The sequence below is a fragment of the Eurypyga helias genome, unplaced genomic scaffold, assembly GCF_000690775.1.
Source record: "Eurypyga helias isolate BGI_N326 unplaced genomic scaffold, ASM69077v1 scaffold6852, whole genome shotgun sequence".
Lineage (NCBI taxonomy): Eukaryota > Metazoa > Chordata > Aves > Eurypygiformes > Eurypygidae > Eurypyga > Eurypyga helias.
In genome coordinates this window covers 10,629-23,009 of record NW_010235201.1, presented here as the reverse complement: position 1 = coordinate 23,009, position 12,381 = coordinate 10,629, and the positions used below count along the sequence as shown (strand labels likewise).

At 46.5% G+C, this 12,381-nt stretch overlaps 1 protein-coding gene across 1 annotated transcript in view; it reads left to right on the top strand.

Moving 5' to 3' along the window:
• The window catches only part of LOC104505899 (netrin receptor UNC5D-like), a gene marked incomplete at both ends in the record, with an annotated part of 42,152 nt that overhangs the window by 19,465 nt on the left and 10,306 nt on the right, over positions 1 to 12,381 (top strand). The window contains one exon of the mRNA XM_010146659.1: positions 1,673 to 1,776. Within this exon, the coding sequence (XP_010144961.1) occupies positions 1,673 to 1,776 (104 nt within the window). The remainder of the gene's footprint in view (positions 1 to 1,672; positions 1,777 to 12,381) is intronic.

Sequence of the window (12,381 nt, the reverse complement as noted above, 5' to 3'; positions counted from 1 at the left end):
ATTCCTGCTTGACGTAACGTTCTGAGCATACCTGAGTGTTTCGCCCCAGAACGTGTTGCTGGGCTGGCCGTTTGCTGGGCTACTTTTGCTGGAAGGCACGGCTTTCTATGAAAGGAACACACGGAGCTGTTGGCAGTCTCCAGAGGGAAAAAATGAATAGCTGCCAGCAGATTGTCTATAAACCATCCCCCGTGAGTTTCCAGGGCTCCCCCTTCATGGACCTGTGTCAGCCTGTCTGCGGTGAGCAACCTAGCTGCTTCATTTGGGGCATGGATTTCTGACTTAGGGAATGCCCTGCAGATACTCCTGTCTCATGCCGGAGATGAGAATGTGTTGGTCCAATTTGTGAGAGCACACAGAACCCGTAACGTTTTCACAGCACCTGTCATCGTGACGTGTAGTGTGGGACTGCCGCTTTCTTTCTCTTTCCTATTTTTGGCACGTAAGGCCTAGAGATTCTGAATTGTGAGTCGAGTCCACAGCAGTACAGCACTTTGTATTTCTCTGAAAAAGCAGGTAAGTATTTCTTGATGATGGGGGGGAATGCAAAGAAAACGAGAAGATGGATCTTACTCCATTTTTCATCTTAATAAAGGCATTTGTAGGCACAACAGCAGCCTCACAGTTAATGAATGACTTTTTAAAGAGAGAACTGGAGAAGGTATTGGTTATCTGTGGGGAAAAACATCAACATGAACGAAGACTCATAAAAAGGAAAATACATGCGCTGTGTGCATCTTTCTCTAGTGACCGGCTTGCTAAAACAACTCTCGATGTATTTTATGCAGTACGCTGAAGTGTAAGTGATGCAGAGGCTCTGCTCTTTTGGGGGTGTATTTCATGAACTGTAAGCAATGGAGAAAATTAAATCAGTAAATCCACACTCGCAAACTGTGACACTGTTTGAAGAAAATGAGTATGTCTAATGGAAACATCCTAACTCAGAGCACATGGAGTAAAGTTCCTTCCGTTTGGTTTTCTTTTCCCAGCAAGCAGAACTTCGGATCTGGGTTAGGGCAGTGTCACTGGATACAGGTGTCCTTTGCGCCTGTTGTGGTTTATAAGTTCTGTGGCCACACCAGTGTGACTCTGAGCCCTGTTTCTTACCCTGAATTGTAGCTGGGCCCTGGTATCTGAAATGGAGCAATCTTGGAATGTGTGGAATTGCTCTCAGTCCTTTCCTTCCTGTCCCTACACCGTGCAGTGTGTAGGCGATCTAAACAGAACACCTAGCTTGGGGCATTTTATGAAACACCCTGTCACTCATCTGATGTCGCATGTCCTAGGGAATTATGCTCCCAGCCTTGGATTCATTCAGGTGGATCTAACAGCGCCCTGGGAGTTCCGTGTTGTCCTGTTTTGGAAAGGCGATGGCTTGAGAGATTGAATGTACAGCTGGAGCCGCGGGGTTTGTCGGTTCTAAGGTTGATTGTCTCCCTGGTCACACACAGATCGTTTCCTGAAGCTGGAGGAATGGGAACACAACTAACGGTGATGGGATCTCTGGGCCTCTCGTCCGGGGAAGAATCGGGAGCTCTCAGTTGTCCGTTGCTTTGTACACACCTAGGAACACGGCCGAGCAGTGTCGTTGCTCGCTTCCGCAGCCTGCGCAGTGGTGTTGGGGAGGAATGGCTTTTGGAGGTGTAACGAATTATTGCATTGAACTCTGCAGATTTACGGAAAAACTTTGAGCAAGACCCTCAAGGGAAGGAGGTTCCTATCGAAGGGATGATCGTCCTCCACTGCCGGCCGCCCGAGGGAGTCCCTGCAGCCGAGGTGAGGCTCCGTGCAGCGTCGCGCTCCTGGGCTGGTGAGAGGTGAGGGGAGAAGCAGAAGGGGTTTAGCTACCGTGTGGTTTTCAAGGCCCAGTGTTGCTTACAGTGTTCTTCTCTCTGACTGCCTTACAGATGTATTTTTTGAATATATACGTTTTTTAAAAGTCTGGCTTTTTATCAGAATGCAGGAACGTTTGCTGAAAAAGGCCTGGTTTTGATGCAGTTTTCAAGTTTTATGCTTACAAACCAAAACCAGATTGTTACTTATTTTCTCCAAAATTGCTTTTCTTGTTAAAAAATAAAACAAAGGAAAAAACCCCAACCCTAAAATATTATGATAAATTGTTGCTGGAGAGAGAAAATCTGCTGCAAATAATAATTTTGGGTTGTTTTGCTTAGCTTTAAATGTGTTTTTGTCAAGAGAGTTGAATCTTAACAGGAGACTAATGGGGACGCCTTAAAATTATGATAGCTAGAGTAGTCTGGGAGGAAGATGTTCTGAGTGGGTTGTGTTTAAAAACCTGCCAAGGAGGCGTTAGAAACAAGGATGATCCGATGGTGGAAGCTGGCATGGCATCACACCGTTCTTACCCATGAAAAACGAGGCTGGTGGTGGTTGTCTGGAGCCCGTGCTGCCATGGCAGGGCTGAGGTCAGGAGTTTAACTCCCGTGTGTAGCTGGGAGAGCTGCACTCGCCTTCAGGCTGCAGCCTAGGCTCTGCCATGGGGCGGGAGCTGAGGAGCAGCCCCGGTGATACTGGGCTGTGTTTCTGATGGCACACTCTGCAGTGTGCTCTTCAGCACCTTTTGATGAGTAAGACAAGTAGTATCACTCAGGAGTTATTTTTGTCCCTTGTCTTCACTCTTGCTGTGGTGTGTTCTAATTGATGGAAAAAAGAAGCAAGGAAAAACAAACTCCAAAGAAATGTGCATCCTTTTGGTGAAGGAGAAGCGTGTTGAGGAGATGCCATTGGAAATAGAGGAGAAATGCAGCAAACTGGGGGGACAAGACACTGAAAATCGGGTAGAAGTGTTAGACCAAGAGGAAAATGAGTTAGAAATAAGCATGGTGAGTAGATGGATTTGTATCCAGGCGTCTGATGTGCCGTACTTCCCCATTCAGATCCCTGCTGCTACGTTCTCCTCAGCTGTGAGAACTGGCTACAGGGGATTGCCAGAATTACTGAAATGTGCATTCTGGGAAGCATACCTGTTTCTGGTACACCTGCTACCTGTTTTGGGGAAAACAAACTACCAAAGGTGTCATGGCCTAAACACCCTGGGATTCGCTGCCCACCCTCTCTGGGGCAGGGGTGGTAACTGCCCCCTGTGGACCTTTTTCTTCCGGACTATGGGTGCTGCTAACCCAGGCTTTCTGAATCCATGTCCCTCCAGATAGCCTGTCTCTGATAGATTTGCTCTCTCTGTAGTTCCACTTTGCGTGTTCCTTTCACCCTGGTTCCCCTCGTTCCACAGAACTAGGCAGACTTTATAGTAAAACAAGTGAGTGTTTATTAGTAAAATGTCCCAAATCAAGTGCTAAGTTACAAGCAAAAGGCAGGAAACAAGCAGTTACAGTCGAATGAAGCATCATGCAGCCACTGCTTGAGTGCAGAATACCTTTCCTAGCTGTGGAAATATATCTGACCTGCAGTCCGTGGGAGCTGGGATCCCCCTTTTCATGGAGGAGCTCTGCCTTGCCAGTGCCTTCCAATTCTGGTCATCTTCCGCCTCTGTCCTTTCCTCTTTCACCCACCATCATTTTCTGTGCCTCGGTGCCCAATATACTCTCTCAAAACATTTCAGGCTCAAGTACTCCTTGTGTCTTGCCTCGCACTGTAAGCTCGCTGAGGGAACGTTCTTGGGTGTGTTAAGGGACGTGGTTCCTTCCTTACGAGCCCGGGGTACGTTTGCCTGCACTGACTGTTCGTCGTCTGAAGAGTCTGACGTACCATGAGAGTCAGTTGGGTTTTAATTCTAAAAATACACCATTCCAAAGTGAGCAAAAGGCTTTCAAGCAAGTAACTATCTATTTTCTTTGAGACCAAAAGGAGCAAATTATGACAGGCACACCTCTACCCAAGTGTGGTTTGATGAACTGATTGTGCACATGTGACACTTTTCCAGTTTCTGAGTTAAACAGCCAAAAATGCTATCTTTGTTGGAATTCAGCCATTTGGGAAAAAAATGGTGATTATCAGTCAGCACTGTTTGAGTTTTACTGAGAATTTTAGAATTATTTGAAGCACACTGCTTTGCACTCAACAATTAAACAGTATATCTGTCTTTTATGAAAGTTAGGAATTATACCCAGTGAAAAACGGACATTTTAATCGCTTCCTACAGATAACAATTGTAGAGTTCTCAGTAAACCCAGATTTACTGATGTTGATTGTAAAATTGTTATTGCTGCGAATAAAGCCTGTAAATCTTAACAGGTCACGTTGGCTTTGGACAGTAAAATGCCACATAAGGGCTCAGGATGCAAGGTGAATTCTACACTCACCAAGGTAGACCGTCTACTGGAAATAGTTCAGTGTCTTTAGAAACCGGGTACGAGATTCTGCTGGGTGATGGCTCTGGTCTGTGGCAGTGAGCTGGAGGTTATAAACTCCCCTGGTGTTTTCCAGTTAAAGGTGACCTGCCCTGTTAAGCGTGCGGGTGGGGAGTAACTGAGACAGCCAGTAAGTCTTGCTCAGTAATTGTTAGGAGGGCACTGAGATGCGTAGAAGGTTTCAAAACCCAGCGCTGGCAGCGAATCCATGGTTCTGATCCAAGAATTTATTTCACTGGAGTTTGGATGAAGCCCTAGATGAAAACATAAGGCTTGAAATATCTACGAACAAAGCAGCTCATCTTCTGTCTCATTAGATGCAGAAGAGATGCTAATTTTGGCACTGTTGGGTTTTGTTTGTTTAATCCATACTCTGCATGGACCTGGAAATGCAAACTGAAAACAAACTGGATAGGAGACTCCAGCGCCTTTTGTGTTACCCTGCCAATATCTGCCTGAATCCCTTGGGAAGATGTTGATGATTCCATCAGTTGCAGAAGTTCAGGAATGAGGTTTTCCCAAAGAGCACACGTTTCTGGGCTTGCCACAGTCACAGGTTAATCTAGCCCTTCATTCCTGGCAGTGGCCCTGAATGATGGCTCCAGTCCGGGCTCTGGTCACGCCGAGCAGCTCGGGAAGAGGCAGACGCTACACTGGCATGAAACTGAAATTCAGCTCAGTTATTTATGTGAGTCTGACCGTTATCAAGAATATAAACCTTCATCTCTGCAGTTGTTTTTCTGCAGCTTAGAGGTGCTGGAGGTCTCTTTAAGGGTCGAAGCATTAAAAGTAAATGTTCTGGATCTACACCGTAGCTTGATCTGAAAAATCCTGTCACTAGTCCTGCAAGGAGCGGAAAGCAGGGATATTTTTTGGGATGGCTGACTTCATAGTTTCCTCAGAATTATCGGGAGGGAGAACCTTTCTTTCCCACTACTCCTTTCCACATTTCTAGTCACTCCTCCAGTATTTTCTGCAAAGTGATTTCAGCCACTGCTAATGGTTCCTGTTTCAGACGGAGCGAGTGGATCTCGGCAGTTCTTGGTAGGCAGAGGAACTCGTTACTAAATATATCAGCATTTCCCAGGCATATTAACGCCATTATGGGCCATCAGTGGCAACCTCTTCCTGTGCACTTGTGCAAGAAGTGTTTAGCTGAGCAGCCGCATTAGTGGTCCTCGTCTGAGAATGCCTGAGCTGTCATCGCAGTCAGCGGTTTTGCCAGTGGTGCCTCTCGGTACTAATCCTGTTTTCTTTAAATTTATTTTTGGCGTGGGGCAGCAGGGATGACACGGAGATCACACGGCAGTCAGTACCCAGCCTCGCAGAGACGTTCTCTAGAGAGAATTCTTCTGGATCGTTTTGTTTTGTTGGAAGAAATTCCTGTTTCTACCATGTGTTCCGGAATGAGTAAGGCTGGAATCTCATCACCAGCAGATGAAAATACCCAGGTTAAGTTTGCTTTCAGTTGCTTGTGTCAGCGAGGTCTTAAGCAAAGGACATACAGGAGGAACTCTGAATCCGCAGTCTCTTTCCAAGAATGTGATTCTACTCTTTGTGGAGCCAAAGTCCATCTCGTGTGCATGGAATGCTATTGAATATACCTGATTTTACGACTAGTAAAACCTCACGTGGCAACAGCAGTTGAGCTCAGTCCCTGAGCTCTTGCCTTTTGTTTTACCCTTTCAAATCGTTTAGACAGACGTGGTGAATTATGGTCTGCACTCTGTATGAGCAGGCTTGTCACCTACCTCTAAACGTGGTAATACACCTGCCACCCCTGGGAGCACCATGGTTCCGCTCCTGGAACGTGCTGCCTTCCTGTCTGTGTGCGGATCCAGGCCAGCTGCCCTCAGTCCCTCTGTATTTCTCCCTCCGCAGCCTTTGGTAGCAGATTTCCCATCTCCAGAATTTGCCTCTGTGACGAAGGGCACATGGTGAAATTCTGCACATCTCTGCCTTGGGAGGTTGCTGAGCGTTTGGGGCATTCTGGGTGCATTGCCACAGCAGTACGAGAGTGAGAAAACCCAAATCCTGACATTAGGCAGGTTGGGGAAAGGCTTTAAATCCTCTTCTCGCGCATTCGCATGGCAAGCAAAACAGAGCTGGTGAGCAGCTGTGCTTGCAGGCATCAGCACCCAACCAAATAAATTCAGGTTTTTATGAGTTAAACATCAAAATAAAAAAGAAACTGCAGCATTTAAGTTGAGCATCTGATAATCCCCTGCTGTGGCAAATGTTGATTTAAATACAACAGAGTCTCTGCTGGCACAGGCTTGGTGGCACCAGAGCCATTTCCTTCACTATTGCTGCAGAGTTGGCCTAGGGGAAGAGACAGTTCTGGCTTCCAATCCCACAACAGATTCTCCCCATAGATATGTTTATTAATTGTGTGCAGGAGAGGCCTCATTTAGCTTGGAATGTATGCAGTGTGGAATAGTACAGGAATTGACTGAACTCTCTGATGGATCCTGGTCTGCTGGTCGTTTGTTAGGCTGCCAGGTACCTTGGGCTTGGCTCTCTGGGCCCGATTCTTGTATTGCTGAGACCGTTCTGCTCCACGGGTTTCAGAGGGAGTATTCCTGGTTTTCATTGGCGTGATGAAAGTGAGAGGAAGGGGAGGGCTGAGTTCTCTCGGCAAATGCGGTGTTGAATAATGAGTTTGCCAGAGTAACATCTTCAGCCTTGCCACCGATGACTATCTGCGTCTCTCCACAGGACAAACCTTGCTCGTGGTACACAGCTTGTTGTGGTGGGAACATTTTGAAGGAATTTGGGAAGGGAAGAATATCTTCTGTCTATTAAAAAGACAGTTTTCTATGCATTTCTCTGAGCTGCGTTATCTGCTAGTCTGAGTTAGGGGTAGGCTTCCTTCACACGCCGGCTTCTCTGACTAGAAAGAAACCTTCAGCACAGCTCAGCCGACAGCAGGGTCTGGTGCAGGGCAGCTGAGCTGAGCTACAAGCCTGTTCAGTCACGGTGGCAGTCTGGGCTGGTGCGTGGCTACCTGCCAGGCTCCCAGGTAGCCCATCTGTTCGCCTCTAAAAGTGCAAGAGGTGTATCCGCAGATCCTTGTCCGGGTGGGCAGCCACCCCACGTGTGACCAGCCGCAGCTGCTGCGGAAGTGCGTGTGGGCTGTGGTGTTTTCTCCAGCGCGCTGTGCTGTTCTCTGCCCGTGCTTCACGCTCGTGTGTCGGCGTCGTGTGAGTTTGGTTTGTTGCTGTGCGTTATTCCTGGGAAGGCAGAGCAGTTGCTCACAGTGTGTTCCCTTCTCGTGCACCAAGAAGCGTTGCAGTGGGTTTAGGTGACTTTTAGAGCGTATCCTTGACCTGCAGCCGTGCATAAAATACGCTCAGCATTCAGCTTTAGGCAGGCACGTAGGTCCTGTGTGTGTCTTGTCACCGGCTGCAGTTCAGCCTCGAAAACGGGGGATGAAGACTGGCTGGAGCAGACGAGGCATGGCTCTGTCCCCTTCGAAAGGAGACCGTGTTGCGTATGCCCCTTCACACCCCAGCCCTGCTTCTCAAGTCCTCCGGCGTTCTCTCTTCGGTCATCCCGACCCTGGAGGAGGGGTACGGAGGGGCAGTTGCGCAGTCCCTCGTGGGTTCACGCCAGCAGAGCACGCTGAAGGCAGAGCTGCAGCGCGTGGGTCAGTCAGCCAGTGCCATGGGTTGGTTTTGCCCTCTGCTCAGGTAATTCTGGTGGGTTTTAGGCAGTGCTCCATTCTGGAGTACAGCATCCGAGACCTTTTTGAGTTCTGCTGTACATCTTCTCAACTGAATTTCCAGACATATTCTTTCCTTATCTTCTCAGCTGACCTTTTATTCTTTCTTAAAATAGTTTTTCCTCTCGTCTGTGTTCTCTTCACTTGAAACTCCTCTTTTTTTGGGGGGGTGGGGGGAGGAAGACATCAAAAATAGATCCTCCTTTTTGCTGCATTTGACAAGATTGTCGCTCTTTGTGTATATTCTGAGCATTAGCATTTTCAGTCTCTCCTTCATTCTGTTTAATACTTTCTCCTCCTGCTGGGTTTAAATAACTCTTCCCTAACACATACAGTGTTTGAGGTCCTTCTTTTGTTCACCCGCAGCACAACACAGGCTTCCCCTGGGGCCCTGTGGGTGCAACACAGCATTTTTGGGGTTCAGATTGCAGGACTGAAGGAAACTAAAGTGGGATTTTGTGCTTGTTGCCATGTACAGTCTGATGAGAAGGGTTTTAGACGCTACCACACTGCGGAAGATTCTGTAACCCATTGCGTGTAGGTTCAGAAAGACGTTTAACGGATAAACACACCCGAGTCCCTCAGCCAGGTGAGGTGCCCCAGCTGCTTTCTGCAGCTCTCGGCTTTAGATCGATACCCACAGTGCAGAGCAACAGAGGTGCAAGCTGTGAGTTTCTAAATGGGTATTAAGCCCTCATCCTTGAGAAATACATGTTGTACTGCTATTTTCTATGTATTACGGTCCTGCCATTAGCGTGATGTAGTGCTGTTCGTACCTATTACCTGGACTATATACAGCAACTTTGGTAAGATTCCATATCCATAATGCTGGCAGGTTGGTAACCCTAATCATACCTTAGTGTTTCCCTGTACTCTTGCCAAGGGGCATTTTTCTTTCTATTAATTTTAGGCGCATACAGAGCACTGGAGTCACTGCCTCTCAGTGACACAATCATTTACTTGCAAAGTGAAACAATGAAGAATGTGGACAACTTGATTCTGTCATTTTATGCAGCTCAGTAGCAGCTTATGTGCAGCATCTGGAATCAATGTGACTAATAGATCCTGGTGGTTTGCAGCAGAGTCAGCAAACAGAATAAATTACAGCATCCTCCCTAGTCCACTGATGGCAATTCCTTCTTTCTGTCTGGTTCTTGATGTTGTGCTCCGTGACTGTTGCCAAACCAGTCTTGAACCGTAACCTGGAGAATACTTGGTCAATACTCATTTGATGAAGTTTAGGGTAATCTCTGTTCTGTACATTCTTCTTTGCATTGAAGTGCCATAGACCGTGATTTTAGAGATCAGTGTTTAGAACCCTCAGGCTTTCAACCAAACCAAACCTGGTTTAGCTTACCAGACTGCTTGTCTGTACTAGAACAGCATCGCAGGGCTTCGTGTGAGACCGGTGGGTTCGTGGTGGACGCGGCATTAGCTCGGGGGAGGCGCTTCCCCGCCAGACGTGCCTGATGGGTAATAGTCCTGAAGTCCATTGGGGTGCGAGGTGCAGATCTGAGCAGGAGTTGACCTTAAAATTTTATTCTAAATCCCTTTTATTATACATAAATGATGTCTGAGAGTAAATCTCTGAATAGCTCATATTTGAGCATCAGTAGCAACTTGCAGCTCTTCCTACATCTACGGCCTGCTTTTGGTGCTGTTTGTGGGGTTTTTTGTAGTAAAGGGGCAGCTGTTGTGCTAAACTATTACTGATGAATGTAAACTTGTGTTGAGTGCTCTGCAGAGGTTTGTGGAATACTCTAACATATCTCCAGCATTTAATATATGCATATATTTACGTTTTAAATGTGCTGTATCCAGTGGTGCTTTTTCAAACGTTTAACACCGATTTTGACGTTTTAATGGACTGCTGTAGATGTTTCAGTGAATGTCTGCATGAGTTGCAATGGTTTATTTACCGCTATAGCTTTTAATGGACATGTAAAATCATTTCTCTTCTGGGCAGTACATATTCTGCTGCAAACACATCAACGAAATGCGAAATCCCCATCAAATTCAAAAGCTGCAAGGATTCCGAAAGTAGCGAGAGTCGTTGCTGCCTGTTTTACATAGGCTTGTGTATTTATGGGGCTCGTACACATACAGTAAAATGGAATATGGCAGGATAATGGTATCGTAGTAAAACACTATGGCAAAAAAGGCTGGTGAATTATAGTCTTCAATGGATCTTGTTTCTAGTTATTGAGAACAGAGTGTGATGACTAAATGCAAACAGCGTGCGTTTGATACAGCCAGTTACAGCGCTTGGCTCTTGCGTCTGGAATTTCAATATTTGCTTTACTTTTAAGGTTTATTAGTTACAAATACAATAAATGTGTTTCATTTTTCACTGGAGACATTTCACTTTCAAGACGGAGCTCGGGTATGTGCAATATGTCTCAGTGATTATTTACCCACATCTAAGCTCTTCTTGGGGCTGGTTTTAAGCAACCGCTGCAGCAAACATTCACGATTTTAAATCATAAAGTTATGGGAAGCGGTAAGAAATGTCATCGTTAACTTAGACGTGACAAAATCAGATGACATTGCATTTGGAACAGCGGGATCAATTCCTTTTGCTTTGTGAAGGAATGATGCAAATTCTTAACTGGTAGCACTGAAAAGTGGGTTTCAAGGCGTGGAACCCCTGGCTGTTGCTCTGTAGTGGGTTGGTAGCACGTACGTCACCACCACTCTTGGGTCTCCCAAGGGCCTCCCTCCCCGCGCGAGGGAATGTTGTCCTACGCTTCAGCTCCTCGGCCGAACTGCTGGAGCGTTTCTTCGACCTGTTGGTGGGCAGCGGTGTTCCTGGAAAAGAAATGGCTCGTATTACAGATCCAAGTTTCATGGTAATTGCTAATGTCTCCGAACAGATATGTTCACCTTGAAATAGTCTGTGCTCTATTATGATGGTTAGCAGGTCAGACTTCCAAGATATAAAGGTTTTAAAACGGTTAATAAGGTTTCTGAGGTGCTGCGCTCGGTGGGACGTATGTCACCTTCAGGTCATTTGGGTGAGAGCCAGTTGGCGAATAAAAGATCTTAGAATCCTGGTTGAATTGGTACATACTCTGTGGCATTGCTCTTTATGAATTATACCTCTAAAATACTGGCTTTTCAGGGGAAAGAAATCCCCTGCTCTAGGAAGCAACAGTTGAATGACAGTTTAGATTTATGTCCCACATAATCCTGTGGAGATGTTAGGTATTTGTGCAATTCTTAACTTCTGAGGGTTTTCCATGTAGAATTGTACATAAGATCGGTTTTTGCATAAAGTAGTAAAGAATTAATGAAGTACAGATGTCACTTTGGAGGTCAGTACACACATAGGAATGCAAAAACCATGTCCAGGGTCAAGCCACGTGATGTGAATCCTTGGGCAGGTGGTGGGTTTTCATAGCTGAACCGTCTGTCTTTGGGGAGCGAAGCTTCTGTTCACTACAGCCCCCCCTGCAGACCCAGGGCCAGTTACTCAGCTGGGGAAAATGGGTGTTTCTTCCAGGCGTGTACATCATCACTGCTTTTTGTTCTGTTACTCCTCCAAGAATCCGAAGAAGTTCAGGATTTTTATTAGACCGTAGCCAACACTATGTACGGTAAAAAATGCCACGTGCTAAAGCCGCCGTCGCTAGGCCAATGCAGCCGAATGGCTGCAGGTGTGGACAAAGCAGTTTTGGACATAAACTTCTATTGAAGGGCCCTACCAGATTTTAGAAATATCAAATTATCTTCCCTTTAATCTGTTTATCAGTTCCCAACGTGCCCCGCCGAGTGAAACGCCAGCCTCTAGCTGTCGATTCTGTTCCGTCGGAACCACGCGGCAGCTTACTCAGAATTCCTCAGTTACTCTAGGAATTTCTTCTCCAATTGTATTTGCTCTGCGGTTTAAAATTCTGCTGTCTCTCTGCTGCGCACGCGCAGCCAGAGGTGTGCCCCGTTCAGTCAGCTCAGATTTTAGCAGCTTTTAAGAGCAACTTCATAATTTCATTTTCCATGCTTTTTACATCTAGCAAAGATTGGGAAGTGTGCAGTTGTTATGGATAATCCATGACGGGCTGGTCTGGACTGATTGTGGCTGGAACACGGCAGTCTAATTGCGCGAGGCCTCTATTCTGTACAACATGTGCTCAATGAAAGCCTTTTTGTTGGAGCCCGTGACCACTTCCTACACCCCCGGACAACACAAACCAGCGTCAGGATTTGGTTTGTGTTCCGTGCTGTTTCGTCTTTGGTCAAAGCCGGGGTTTGTTCCTTGTCCCTCATCGCCCGGCTTTGAGGGAAACATCTGCCTCAGTGCTACCCTTTTGTCTTCTTTTCCTAAAGTTCTTC